Consider the following 15518-nt stretch of genomic DNA (forward strand, 5'->3'; position numbering starts at 1 on the left):
TAACCTGAAATTCCACATAGAAAAAACAAATAAAAGCTGCGCCAAATTAGACCAATAAAATGTATACGATAAAATAAGAGAGAGGTCCAAATACAAAAGTCTTAGCTGAATAGATCTTCCTCAGATCAAATAGTCTGTAAAGTGCTTGGTCAGGAACAATGTCCTCGCTGTCCTTCCCCAGGGGGATCCAATAGTATGAAAAGATAAAACAAATAGAAAACCAAATAGTGTGGTATGTTTGGTTTTCTATTTGTTTTATCTTTTCATACTATTGGATCCCCCTGGGGAAGGACAGCGAGGACATTGTTCCTGACCAAGCACTTTACAGGCTATTTGATCTGAGGAAGATCTATTCAGCTAAGACATTTGTATTTGGACCTCTCTTATTTTATCATATAAATTTTATTGGTCTAATTTGGCGCAGCTTTTATTTCAGTTTTTTCCTTGTTGTATCTAAAAGGCTTTTGAGGGATTCCCTTTAACCCCTTAAGGACACATGACATGTGTGACATGTCATGATTCCCTTTTATTCTAGAAGTTTGGTCCTTAAGGGGTTAAGGGCTGCTGCCTCATTTTGTTATTAAGCGCTTACTCTTTCTTCTGTTTTTATCAAATTCCACATAGTCTATATAACTTTGATAGCAGGTGGGCCTGATGCACAGTGGCAACCATGCGATTTTCCCAATACTAAATCCTGCATGACCCCATACCGACTATTAGTTATATCTATAAGATATGCGCTTATAATCTTTACCAAGTTACCACTGATAGAACTACCTATTTAATATATTCGTTATTTATGAGTTCATTAAGCACATCTTCACAAAAATGTCCACTCCGTTTGTAACATTAGTCTGCAATGTCACCGTATGTCTTAACTGCATTACGTTTGTACTCTCTACCACAAACGCCTGCAAACATATACGACACCGGTAGTACACTTCGTGGATGCGTTCGCTTTCAGACTTGTAATCACACTATTGCTACCATGATACCAAGTTTACTGCATTGTAATACTGCAATAACATTGTACAACAGCTTAGACTGAAACATGTCCACATTTCCTACTGTCAATGTATGCAAAATTATGTGAATAAAAGCCTTTCTTGAATAAAAAAAAATAATTAAAAAAAAATAAAAAAAAATATATATATATATATATATATATATATATATATATTAAGCAGTGTCACTAATCCATTGGGGCTGAGGCTGATAATCAGTCAAATAAAACAACCTTTCTCTTCATTCACACCATTGGGAAATAGTGTTTGATTTGTATAACCAATACATCTCTCCTACGTTTGAAGATTTGTAGTCAATCACCCCCCCCCCCCCCCCACCTCAGTGGGGCTTTGACCTGTTTAATTCCCAGGTATTGTAATTGTGAGACCCGATGTCCCATTTCCTTGAAATGTCTGGCTACAGACGATATCATAAGTTGATTCCTAACTTTTGTGCTCCCCTGTGCATCAAGTCAAATGTCTTGTGGTCTGTCCAACATATTCTTTGCCACAAGGCCTTTCTTTATCAAATACACCACGTAATCTGATTGGCAGTTTATGTAGGATTGTAACACAATCTTGTAACCTAAACTCAAATGTGAAAAAACAGCAATTTTACTTACCGTAAATTCCTTTTTTCTTTGTATAGTGGCAGTACTCACAAGTGGGATGTTCCTTCCAATCTGGGACAAGAAGCTCCCCCTTCTTATGATTTTAATGGCTGTGCTCCGCCTGCTGCCTCCATAAAGCCCGTAAGTCCTGTCAACACACCAGTAATAAAAAAGAACCAAACGGAGACCGAGTAATGCAAATACATTTAATCCATAACAAACAGCGGAGGAAAACCAGTACTGCCACTATACAAAGAAAAAAGGAATTTACGGTAAGTAAAATTGCTGTTTTTCCCTTCGTATAGTGGCAGTACTCACAAGTGGGATATAGCAAGATCCCTGTAATAAATTAAAGGGTGGGGACTCAGCAGGCCACAGCTTGCAGCACCTTACGCCCAAAAGCAGCCTCAGAAGATGAGAATATGTCCAGCCTATAATGCTTGATAAAAGTATGGAACGAAGACCAAGTAGCCGCCTTGCAGATGTCTTCCGGTGATGCTGCTGCTCTTTCGGCCCAGGAGGTAGCCATAGCCCTAGTGGAATGAGCCTTTAATGGGAACCTAAGGGGAATCCCTTTGGAGTGATAGGCCAACCTGATGGTATCTGTCAGCCATCTAGCTAATGAGGGTCCAGAGACAGCACTACCCTTACATTTGCCTTGAAAGTAGATGAAGAGATGGTCTGAGGATCTAAACCCTTGAGTTTTCCGAAGGTAGATTTTCAGGGATCTCCTCACATCTAGGAGATGCCACTTTCTTTCCAAAACCGACGTAGGTGATTGACAAAAGGCTGGCAGAATAATAGGCTGGTTAATCGTAGCCCTCGATATAACCTTAGGCAAAAAAGAAGGCCTGGGATGCAGGACCACTTTTTCTTGATGAAAAATGGTGAACTCTGGAGAAGATGATAGAGCTCGGATTTCATCTATTCTCCTAGCGAAGGTGACCGCCACCAGGAAGGCAGTTTTGAAGGTAAGTAGTTTGATTGGAACTTGAGACAACGGTTCAAACGGTGGTTCACAAAGGGCCTGAAGAACCAGAGACAAATCCCATGTAGGAAAGGGAACTAGCCTGGGAGGCCTCTTCAATCGTATGGACTTAAAAAACCTTCGTACCAGCGTGTTAGAGGAAATGTCACGAACCAGGAAGTGACTAAGAGCAGAAATCTGGCCCTTGAGTGTAGATACTCCTAGGCCGGCTTCAAACCCATCTTGCAAAAAAGAAAGAATTTTCGGAACTGAGGCTTTGGCAGGATCCGAATCCCGGAGCGAACACCAGGTTCTGAACTTCATCCAAACCCTGAAGTAGATTTTTGAAGTGGACGAGCGGACAGATGACAGCAAAACGTCACATAAACGGTCAGAAAGGCCCTGACCTTGGAGGATCATCCTTGCAGCAACCATGCCGTCAGATGAAACATTGCCAGGGTTTCTTCGGGAAGCTTCACATTCTCTAGAATTTGAGAAGAAACCGGAAGATGCCAACGTGAGATGGTCATGTTCTCCACTTCTGAAAACCAACTTCTGTTCGGCCAGAAGGGCAGGATTGCCAAAATTCTTGCCTTCTCCCATCTTATTTTCTGAACAATCCGTGGTATAAGAGCGATAGGAGGGAAAGCATAAGCCATGTCGAAATTCCAAGGGATTGATAGACCGTCTAGGACATCTGGGTAATCTTCCGTATGAAGTGACGCAAATCTTTGCACTTTTCTGTTTCTCCTTGTTGCCAACAAGTCTATCTCTGGCCTGCCGAAGCGAGAAACCAGCTCCAGGAAAACTTCGACTGATAGAGCCCAGTCTGCTTGAGACCAATGTCTTCTGCTGAGGTCGTCTGCAATAATGTTTAGAGACCCTTTGATATGGGTAGCTGATATTGCGAGAAGATTCGCTTGGGCCCAGGCCATTATGCGGTAGCAAAGAACTTGAAGAGCTCTTACCTTCGTGCCCCCTTGGCGATTCAAATAGGCCACCGTAGTGGCGTTGTCCGACTGAATCCTCACTGACTGATTGGCGATGATTGACCTGAAGGAAATCAGCGCTTCCCAAACCGCTTTCAATTCCCTGAAATTTGAGGAAGCACATGCCTCTTCTTTGTTCCAAAGACCTTGATTTAATCGAGAACCTAGATGAGCGCCCCAACCCGTCTGGGAGGCATCTGTGGTTACCGTATGTGGCGAAACCAACCTCGCCACTGGGCCCTGGAGAAGCCTGTTTGCTAGCCTCCTACCTACTGACTATGGCCCCTGGGTTATTTGGGGCATATTGTACTGTATATTGCTGCTACTGGCCCTTTTAACAGCATCTATGGACATATTGGGACTTTTGGGACTACTGTCCCTTTAAGACTGTGAAGCATATTCGAGTGTACTGCCTGTAATATTATATATGTATTTATAGATGTGTTAAGTGTATCCTGGGTGATTTGTATGCAACATTCATCTGATTGTTCGGTAGAATCACTCCATTCAGTATATTGAGTGAAACTACCGAACAACCAGACCACCCAGGAATGAGTGTGCCTCCAATTACCGTTTGCAACAATGTTGCAAACAGGTAATTGGCAATCAGTGCAGTGTGGTCTTTGTCCTCTGGGTGGCCGCCATTCGGGAAACAAACACGTGGCGGCGGCCATCTTAAACTACCGAACAGCGGTGTTTTGCCGTCGAGTGTCTGGAACTAAAATCGGACACTTGACTAGGCAAACACCGCTGAGACCTCCATACTTCCAGAAATTCGTATGGAAACTACCGAATGACCCGCCGTTCGGTAGAAAGAGCCCCATAAACAAGGGAATTCATTCAAACCCTCTCCAGGCTCTATAACACAGGCAATTCGCCTGTTTTCATTCCCTTGTTTGTGACCGACCGCAGGGCCAAAATGCATGGAACTGTTTTCGGATACTTTACCCATGCGGTCGGTCAAATCTTTGGAACCCCATATCTCACGAACCATTCATCCGAATTACTTGAAGTTTGGATATGTTGTCCCCCTGAATAAGGGCTATCCAGCGATGCTGGATTTAAAGGTGTACCCCCGGGTTTTGGGGTACATCCAGAACTTGGCTGAAAAAGTGTACCGGATAATTGAGTTTAATGTTATCTGAGGGGAGGGGATGTGTGGGCTGAACCATGTATGTGATTGGTTATTTTATGCCTCCCCCTGGGTGTGGCCTGTATGTGGATTAGTGTAATAAAAGCCAGGCTGGATGAGCCAGTCCAGAGTTCCTGTTTTACCCTCAAAGTGATGTGTCGTCTCATTATTGGGGGGAAGGATTTATTGCATGCTGTTCCAGTTGACTGCTAGGGGTACAAGCCTATTCGTATGGTTCCTATTCAATGGTCTACAGCATTCATACGCTTGGGAGAATTTAAAAGGTTTCTCGGATTCGGTGATTGTGGTGTCTGCCAGAGTGCTTGGAGTCCTCAGGAAGCGCTAGGAGCATCCATTAACGGAGGTACCAAGTCGGGGTGCCAGGAGATCCGTTACACCGTAATCCACCATTTCTGTGCGAACGACAGGCCCTTTGAGATGTTGTTCTTGACTTTCCACCAGTTCAGTTGTCTTTTCACCTCTTCGGATAGGTGGAAGGCAGAGTCCAGATCTTCCGGTTTTCGTGTCCACTGGGAAAGAATGTCCCACTGTAACGGTTTGGATTCCGCTTTTGCCCAGGCTACTGCCGGTATTGTAGCAGTTAGGAGGCCTAGTAACCTCATAGCATCTCTGATTGAGCTTAAATTCTTTTGTAGTTTTGACACGGCTTTGAAAATCCCCACCTGTTTCTTTTTTGGTAGAAAAAGAGAGAGGGACTGCGAATCTATCCGAAGCCCCAAGAAAACTAGACTCCGAGACGGAGTCAATTCGGATTTTTCCAGATTCAGGATCCAACCGTGATCTTTTAAAACCTTCCTTGCAATCTTGAGATGAAGTTCTAGCTGTTGTCCAGACTGAGCTTTCAGGAACCAATCATCCAGGTATTGAACAATCGCGATACCTTTCAGACGTAAAACTGCTGCTACGGGTGCCAGAATTTTGGTAAAAACTCGAGGAGCTGAGGATAGGCCAAAGGGAAGTGCCTTGAACTGAAAATGGAGAATCCTTCGCCTTTTTGTTAGAACCGCAAATCTGAGAAACTAACGGGAAGATTCTGCCACCGGTACATGCAGATAAGCGTCTTTTAAGTCTAACTTTGCCATGAAATCTCCCTGTTGTAAAATGTGTGTTACAGACAAAATGCTTTCCATACGGAACTTCTGGTATGGTATGCAGGTGTTGACCTGCTTCAGGTCTAGGATCGGCCGAAAGGACCCATCTGGTTTTTGTACCAGAAAGAGGCGTGAGTAGACTCCTTGAAATTCCCAACATTTGGGTACCTTCTCTACCACCTCTTTTTTTAACAGGATGAGCGCTTCTGAAAGGAGAGCCTCTGTTTTTACCTTTGAAGGATAGCTTGACAATAGGAAGGCTGGCCGAGGACTTGATGAAAACTTTATCTTGTAACCTTCTGAAACAGTTCTTAAAATCCACCCATTTGAAGTACTCTTTCTCCATTCGTGGGTGAAGAACCGAAGGCGTCCTCCCACTCTTTTGGCGTCAAAACTTCCTCTTTTTGTCTTGCCTGTTGGATTCCTGTCTAGACCACTGGCTGTTGTTGCCGCCCTGTTTATGAAATCTGTGAAACCGCCCTTGGTAACGAAAGGACCGCTGGGTCTTATACTGGAATCTCTTATAACCCTGGGTTCTTGGTTCCAGAGGAAGGGCTTTCTTCGTATCCGACATCTGTTTAATAATGTCTTCCAACGGAGTACCAAAAAGCTTGTTCCTCTCAAAGGGTAATTCACATAAAGCTGCTTTCGATGCTGAATCAGCTGTCCATGTTCGAAGCCAAAGAGCTCTTCTGGCTACTGATGATAACCCCATAATTCTTGCTGACAAACGGAGAAACTCCTCAGAGGCATCTGAAAGGAATTCATTGGATAGTTTCAGCAGGAACATGAGCTGAGAAGGATCTGTATCGGATTTTCCCATAAGGGAATCTTCCAGTACTTGAAGCCAAACGTTCTGAGCTCTGAGCACCGCTGAACCCGCAACATCAGCTCTGCACTGATATCCTGCGGCCTGGTATATTCTTCTACATGAAGTTTCGGCTCGTTTGTCCATAGGGTCTTTGAGACCTGAGACCTCGCCAATGGGTATAGTGGTTTTCTTAGATAGTTGGGCAATCTGAATATCCACTTTAGGAAGATCTTCCCATTTTTCTTCAGACTGTAGCTTGAACAGCAGTTTAAAATGTTTTGAAATAAACGCCCGTCTTTCGGGATTCTTCCATTCTCTGTGAAGGAGATCCAACATTTTTTGAGACATAGGGAAACCTTTAACCTTCACTTTGGTAGGTTCAGTTTCTTGTAAAGCCGCCGTCACTTCTTTAATAAATTTTTTCAGTTCTTCTGGTGGAAAGCCCTCCTCCACACTTGAAGCCAGGCTGGAAATATCTGAAGGAGAAGAAAGAGAACATTCTCCAGAAGAGACGTCAGACACTGAAGGAGATCTATTCCTCCTACGTTTTTTAGGCAGTTTCTCTTGCACAGCTGGTTCTCTCTTCATTGTATCTTTAAAAGACTCAAATGTCTGGGACAAATTTTCCTGAAACCAGCCCAGGAAGGATGCCATATCCGACTGTTTTGTTTTTTCAAGTAATTCTGAAGCGCACTGGTTACATGTCTTTTTTCGACATCCGTCAGGTAGAGGAACAGCACATTCTAGACAACATAAGTGCTTAGACTTGCTTGTGGCTTTTTTAGGGACAGAAGTAGACATCTTGTCTTTATTTGCCTTGTCTGGAGATATAGGGCTGGACATATCTGTGAACCAGAATAGGAAGTAATTAATAATTTTTTAAAACACAGTTAAAGCATGCATTAATATAGGTGATAAAAGGGAAGTTTAAATAGTTAAACCTCACCTTAAACCACCTGAGGTCCGTGTAGGAGGGCTGGTGACACGGAGAACCCGAACTGTACACCCACCCTTGGGGTCAGAAAGGTTCTGCACAGCTTTTATACAAATTTTTTGAATTTCGCGCCAAAACTCAGTATTGCGCATGCGCAGTAGCGCGATACCGTGTTTGGTGGAACGCAACGCCTCCCAGGCGTGCGTTCCACTGCTGTGCGCATGCGTAAAGCCGAACGAGGAGGACCGCCCGGGAACTCCTCGAGGAACCACATAAATTGTCGTAACGCTAGACCGGAAGCACTCTGCCACTCAGCTCCCGCCCGGGGAGCTATCGGGCACACACCTCCCCGAACAGCAACCTGTGCTGATCACACCATCTCCACCAGACCGGGGAAACCTGTCCGTCCCGTTTGCCGGGACAAGAAGAACTGGTGTGTTGACAGGACTTACGGGCTTTATGGAGGCAGCAGGCGGAGCACAGCCATTAAAATCATAAGAAGGGGGAGCTTCTTGTCCCAGATTGGAAGGAACATCCCACTTGTGAGTACTGCCACTATACGAAGGGAAAATAATTGGTCCTAATAGTGTTATTACAGTTCATACACCTACCACGTTTAAACATTCGCTTGGGGGTGCCATCCATGAGTAAACTTTAAAAGCCATTATCGGAACCACTCCAAATGACTCCTGTAAATCCGCATCCCCACTTAGTAGGTGCCAGTGTCTCCTAATTATTCATGTTATTTGTTTAGGTTTGGTTGAAAATGTGTGAACAAAAGGTATACGTTTAGGTTGTTGTCTACGCTCTTGTAAGACATTACCCTGTGTTAGTGTGTATGTGATCCTTTTCTTTTGCATCCTGTAGTGTGCTTCAAAGTGTCCATAGGAAAGCGTTTCTCAATGCTTTCCTATTGACACTCTGGGTGATGAAGGCGAAATATGCCTCCAGCGTTGCAGATGCGCCTCTAGTGGCTGTATTAACCCTAAATGTAAACATAGCAGTTTCTCTGAAACTGCTATGTTTACATCTGAAGGGTTAAAACCTGAGTGACCTGGCACCCAGACCACTTCATTGAGCTGAAGTGGTCTGGGTGACTATAGTGTCCCTTTAACAAAACTAAAAAGGGGAGGTACATATGCAAGATCCTCCTCAAAACAGGCCATGTAGAGGTTGGCATATGAGGGGGCCACATTGGAAAAACCTGTTCTTATTCAAGAAATAATTCTGGTGTAAGACAATCCTCAATAGGCCAGTTGCAAACTCCAGTTGTGACACCTGGCAGCCTGGACACCCCCATCATGTGAGATGGAGGTGTACAGGCTGCTCACGTCCATCGAACACAAAAAGGTGACACTCTGTGGTTCACCAAAATCACGTAGTTTTATTAGGAAATCTGTTGTGTGCCTAATATAGGACCGGGTGTGCAGAACACATGGTTGTAACAATGAATCTTAAAAAAAAAAATAGAGAATGGTTGAAAGACTGACTCATTACCAGTGTCACGTATTCATCTGCACATAAAAATGTGATTAATGGCATTTACTGTTCTGACAGGAAAAGTTGTGCCGAGCAGCAATAAATCCACAGGGGGGTTTGTGCTGAGCAGCAATCATGCAAATAGGAACCTGCCAGCTGCCTTTGGGGTCAAAGGCCAGTTACAACCAATCAGATCCACAGGCGGGGTATTTAGGCCCAGTTCTCCTCTTGCTCAGTGCCCTGTCATGGTTTCCCTTGTGGTTGTCCAAAGCACGTTATTGATTCTGGTTATTCTGGTATTTTGACTTTGGCATTGATTTTGACTTCCCTTTTTTCTGGCATCCCTGGCTTTTCCTTATCATTGTGTTTCTTTTAGTGTCCCTTAACCTCGGCTATTCTTGACTATTCTATGGTACGTTAGGCTGGCCATTCTAAGGTCCTGTATACGTTACCTATCAGTCCTCTGTGTTACACAATTCTTTGTGATTTTTGGGTAACACCGAAAACAGAATGATGGGATTTTCCTGAATTAACAATTTCTTCAAATCTCTATCAATGATCCCCTGCTCCGCTGCCTCCTCTACGGTCCTGCCAAATTCCTGAGCAATCTCATCCGTGGGATTATTAAATCGTTTGCAATAGGTTTGTACGTCTGATGGTTGTCCAAGTCTTAATCCTTTGTGTCCATTACAACCAAGGCCCCACCTTTATCAGCCGGCTTGATTTTCAGGGACATATTCTCACGTAATTTAAATAGGGCTATTTTCTCTGCCATGTCTCCTGCTCTAGGTCAGTATACATTCTAGATATTGAATGGGTTTATGGTGTTAGCACTATATGTCTAGAGCACTCTATTGTTATGGTATCTCTGTTTTGCACATTTTGCACTTTATCAAACATATAACACAGCATTAAAATCCTTTTTCTGCACTAACTATTGGTGTGCTTGGATATTGCTTATATGTCATATATATACCTGGTTGGGGAAACAGGTTTTTCCCTGCTAGCACCCTATTTTTCTAAAACTACATGCCTCACCAAACTAGCCCATGGAAGTAGAGCATTCACTATAACATTGTGTGCACAATACAGAACCTGAACAAACTTGCTCCGGCCTGTCGGAACGGGGCTAAACATTCCGCTACTACATTCTTAGGCAGTCATGGGGAGAGCAAAAGAGACTGAATCCCTCTTACATCTGGTTTTTATTCATTGTATTCCTAAAGTAGGCTGGCTTGTGACGTCACTGCCAGAAGCACATGGCTTAAGGAAACCATAGAATGGCCTACACACTGCCCTTAGTGGTGCATCTAAAGCATTAACCTCATTATGCTTTATTTTATATCATAAATCATTCATTTAATATCATTACATAAATTCAAAAAAGGGAACAAAAGTATTTAAAGGCGGCAAAGTTATAGAAAATAAACAGTGGGAAGACTAAAGCATAGCCCTGGATCATGCAGACGCACAGGTTAGATATATTTGAAGCAGAAACCCAGTTTGAAGCACGAAGGTACATGAAAGGTTGTAACCCTATAAAAACATAAAATGTAACATACAAATAGGGTCACAACTTTTCATGTACCTTCCTTCATACTTCAAATTGGGGTTCTGCTGAAAATTTATCTTGAGCTGGAGCTCCCCTACTCTGACAGAGTACCTTCACCAGGTTTGCTTTCTAGCTGCCGCAGGAGACCCTGGAACGTTTCAGCCCCTGTTGCTGAAGCCTGATTGAGCTCTCCTCTACATAACCAGAGTGCAGCGCTCTTCTTCCAGGAAGGTATTGTCCCCTCTGCCTCTTCAGTTCTTCAAGCCGGTATCAGCAGTACTGCTTATGGTGATGGCTCCTGGCTTTACAAAGACACTTGCGGTCTTTAGGTCTAGTTCTCTTTTTTTTTACTTGTCCCCAGGCTAGAGGGACCGTGCAGCCAACAAACAGGTCTGAAGACTCTGTTACTGGAATCCCTAAAAATCCACATGGGCAGGGCCGGATTAAGAGCACAGTGGGCCTGGTGCTGACAATTATGATGGGCCTAATTACGGAATCTTATCGACCAAAAACACTAAAACAGTCATACCTCCCAAGCGTCATGTATCTGATGGAGATGGTGCTGGAGGGAAACCCATAGGATGCAGCTATAAGAAAACACATACTCTATGCTAATCTCTCTCTAATTTATGCTTTCATCTTTCAAGTAAATCCAGTGAAGCAGGAAGTCAAAGGGAAGGGTAAAAGGGTGTGCCACTGGCGCGAATCATGTGACCAGACCTGCCAAAAGGGATGAACATGCCCAAAAAGGGGGCATGTTTGTCCAAAGAATTGGAAGGTCAGCCTGGCATGAATGCATGTCAGGCTGCCTGCCAATACTGCAGGCTGTCCAACTAAGGGCATACTATGCAGGCAGCACCCTGAGCTTGACATAAATGTGTCTAATGATGCGCTCACTCCATGCTTTCTAAGGACTGTCCCCTAGCACTCGCTGGTCCACTAGTCTCCTTACCTTCTTACTAGCAGGCAGAAGTTCCTGGTATATAGTCTGAGACAGAGAAAAGGTGTATGTAGTGAGTGTAGAAGAAAGGGAACATGCCACAGTGTTAGAGAGACCAACGTCTGCATTACCTAAACTAATTTTATTGTCAGCCAGTCCACACAAGTTTTGTTCCCATTCATCCCTCTTAAGCTTCCAAACTTAAAGGGACACTATAGTCACCAGAACAACTACAGCTTATTGTATTTGTTCTGGTAAGTAGAATCATTCCATTCAGGCTTTTTGGAGTAAACACTGCCTTTTCAGAGAAAATAACTCCACTGGCCGCTCCTTAGATGGCTGTTAGAGGTGCTTCCTGGGGCAGTACTGCCTAGTGTGCAGCACTGCCATTCAGTGTCTCCACCCTCTGCATGCAGACACTGAACTTTCCTCATAGAGATGCATTGATTCAATTTATCTTTATGAGGAGATGCTGATTGGCCAGAGCTATGTTGGACTTGTGCTGGCTCTGCCCCTGATCTGCCTAGTTGACAGTCTCAGCCAATCCCATGGGGAAGTATTGTAATTTGCTCAGACCACCACTTCTGATGATGTCAGCAGACAGTCAGTTCAGAGGCAGGGCCAGCAGCTGCAGACTTGAATACAATTAATATTTTACTATATTTAGGGAGGCAAGAAGGGGCCAGGGTGGTGGTTTTAACATAATAGGGTCAGAAATGCACGATTGTGTTCCTGACCCTATAGTGCTCCTTTAAGCAAGAGTATGTGAAGAGTAGTTAAGGTTGCCACCTTTCTTGGAAAAAAATACCATGCTTAATCATTTGTATAATTAATTAGTTATGCGTGACATCACATGATGTAAATCACAAGGAGTGACATCAGAGAAAATTCTGTAACATCACCAACAAACTACACACAGTTTGATTCTGCTGTATAGATGGATTGCTCCCAGTGTCTCCCTGTCTCCCAGTGTCTCAGTCTCGCAAGTCACCCAGTGTCTCAGTGTCCCTATATATCAGTGTCAGTGTCCCCATGTTGCCCAGTCACCTAGTCTCCCAGTGTCTCATTGTCCCCATTTCTCCCAATGTCTCAGTGTGTCCCCATGTCACTAGGATACTGGGGACACTAAGAGACCCAGGGACACTGAGACATTTAGGGAAACTGGGAGAAATGGGGACACTAAGACACTAGAGACACAGAGACATGGGAACACAGACACTGGGAGACTAGGGGACACTGGCTGGGAGACAGACACTTGGGGACACTGGGAGACTTGTGGACATAGACATGGGGACACTGGGACATATAGGGACACTGGGAGACATGGGGACACTAGGGACACAGAGACATGGGAACACAGACACTGGGAGACATGGGGACAGTTGTGGACATAGACATGGGGACACTGGGACACATGGGGTCACTAGGCACACAGAGACATGGGACACACACTGGGAGACTTGGGGACACAGACACCAGGGACACTGGCAGACATGGGGACTCAGTGTCTCCCTATGTCTCACAGCATCCCCATGTGTCCCCTAGTGTCTCGGTGTCCCCATGTTTTCCAGTGTCCCCAAGTGTCTGTTCCCAGGTCTCCAAGTGTCTGTGCCCCCATGTGTCTGTGTCCCCTAGTGTCCCCAAGTAGCTGGTGCTGCTATTGCAGAGTAATCTCCATTTATTCTGAGAAAAATACCTGCATTTGTATTGCCGGTATTACTGCAGTACCGGCACAGCCAGGCAGCCTCAAATACCGGCTGTGCCAGTAAAATACCAGTCAGGTGGCAAACCTAAGAGTAGTGTGTTTAAAAAACAAAATTGGCCTTATTTTAAATGGGCCTATTCCATGGGCCTGGAGCTGCAGCTCCATCAGCCCCTATGTTAATCCGGCCCTGCACACGGGACACTCCGTTCCTTTTGGTACGAACATACAATAATTTATTTTGAACGAGGACTAGCCTTTAGGAAGTTGTCCTTAAACATGTGATGACAACCATAAAAATATAAACATACATAAAGTAAAGAACAAGCAACATAATTTCTCAAATATATAACAAAATTACAATTTTCCAAGTTACAGGGGGGAAGACAAAAATAATTGTATTGTTTGCACTTTCCTAATTTGCATGTTGTAATTCTACAAATCAATGAATTTTCCAATTTGCACCAACAGAGGGCAATGGATAGCCTGAAAGAATCACCTTTTAAAACGAGGATATCCCAACTTAAAAACCTAAACCAGGGGGGTAGTAGTCCAAATGGCCCCCATGTGCCTGCCTCTTCAAACCAGGGGCAATAGTCAGTGGGAAGGAGGCGACCTGTGGTCCTCTCCAAGTACCAATGTAATGGAGGATTCCGTAACATATCTAACCTGTGCCTCTGCATAATCCAGGGCTGTGCTTAAGTCTTCAGTTTCTATAAGTCTATCAGTTGATATAGTAAAACACAAGTGGAGGGCAATACATAACAACCCGTTCCAGAAACAGGACCTGAGAATAACAATGACAACTTTATTATTCCTTAACCATTTATGACGGAATTTTTCCATCATGGATGTCCTATGTATTCCGTCATGGATGCTCTAGATCCTATTAAAATTGTAGGGCACCCCACCTGCAATAAAATTCATTATACTTCTCTTTTTCCAGTGTAGAGACTATGCAGTACCTTTTTTTGTAAATCCAGTCTTATAATATAAAGCCGCAGTTAAGTTACACATGTGTAATGTCCTTATTGCATGTTATTGTACCTGCTTTTCATTCACAATGCCATTGTGATGCATTATATTGTCTCATTAAAATAACATTAATAAAACAAAACGGGAATAGAGATCACTGCTTAGTAACCACCTGAGACATCTATAGCTAGCCTGGTAAGTCCACTGCAATTAAGAAAATGTTCTAATTTGAAGTGTTTTCTTTCCAGTAGATGGTTCCATAAACAGAAATGAAATCAGTGGATTGCACACTTCAGTTTCTTCTCCGGATTATATAACCAAAGATCACGAAATCACAAGTGAACCAAAAATAAACTGCGTGGCAGTCAGTACACCAAGCAGTAAATTTTTGAGTCATGAAACTACAGAATCCGAGGTAGTTAATCTCAAAAACATTAATACGCCCATAAAACATATACAGACTGAAGATCCATCTACTCATATTAAGGAGGAACTAGACTCGTATGAGGAAGGAAATCTCCCAGACACAGATATTTATACACCCACAGAAGATGCACAGATAGAATATCCATCTACTCTTATCAAGGAGGAATCGGTCTCGTTTGAAGAAACAAATGTTGTTGAAGCTGCCATTTATACAATCAATAGAGATATACAAATGGACTACACATCAAAGTGTGAATCAGCATCAACTGAAAAACAAATTATCATAAGCAATAATATTTATACAGGCACAGACCATACAGAGGCAGAATATCTCCCTAACCTTATTAAGGAAGAATCTGCATCACGTGAAGCCAGCAATCTCACCAGCTCCGAGATTTATACACCCACAGGAGATAAACATATAAACTATACATCGAATAATGAATCTGCATCACATAAACAAGGAAATCTCAGGGAATCTGACATTTATACACCCAGAGAATATACACAGACAGAGTATCTATGTACTCCTGTTAAGGAAGAATCCGCTTCATATCAAGATGTAAATCTCACCATCTTCGACCTTCTTACCCCCACTCATCATACTGAAACACAAAACAAAGGAAATAGTAACTGTGTTGATGGTGCTATGGTTCCATCTACCAATTCAGAGCTTGTTAAACAGAAGAGTGTCAACAAAGGAAATACATTGGCCAGTACAGATTACATTGGACATGAGTGTTTTAAGCAGAGACCACATTTTATCACACGTAAGAGAGCTCCCAAAGCGAATATAATTTCTTGTTCTGAATGTGGGAAATGTTTTGCTAAAATGTCTCATCTTAAGATACATATGAGGATTCACACAGGAGAGAAACCATTTT

The 15518-nt window shown here is 43.4% G+C and overlaps 1 protein-coding gene across 1 annotated transcript in view; it reads left to right on the forward strand.

Moving 5' to 3' along the window:
* The window catches only part of LOC134575174 (oocyte zinc finger protein XlCOF7.1-like), a 228711-nt gene that overhangs the window by 84406 nt on the left and 128787 nt on the right, over window positions 1–15518 (forward strand). The window contains exon 5 of the mRNA XM_063434402.1: window positions 14460–14701. Within this exon, the coding sequence (XP_063290472.1) occupies window positions 14460–14701 (242 nt within the window). The remainder of the gene's footprint in view (window positions 1–14459; window positions 14702–15518) is intronic.

The sequence above is a fragment of the Pelobates fuscus genome, chromosome 10 (assembly GCF_036172605.1).
Source record: "Pelobates fuscus isolate aPelFus1 chromosome 10, aPelFus1.pri, whole genome shotgun sequence".
Classification (NCBI taxonomy): domain Eukaryota; kingdom Metazoa; phylum Chordata; class Amphibia; order Anura; family Pelobatidae; genus Pelobates; species Pelobates fuscus.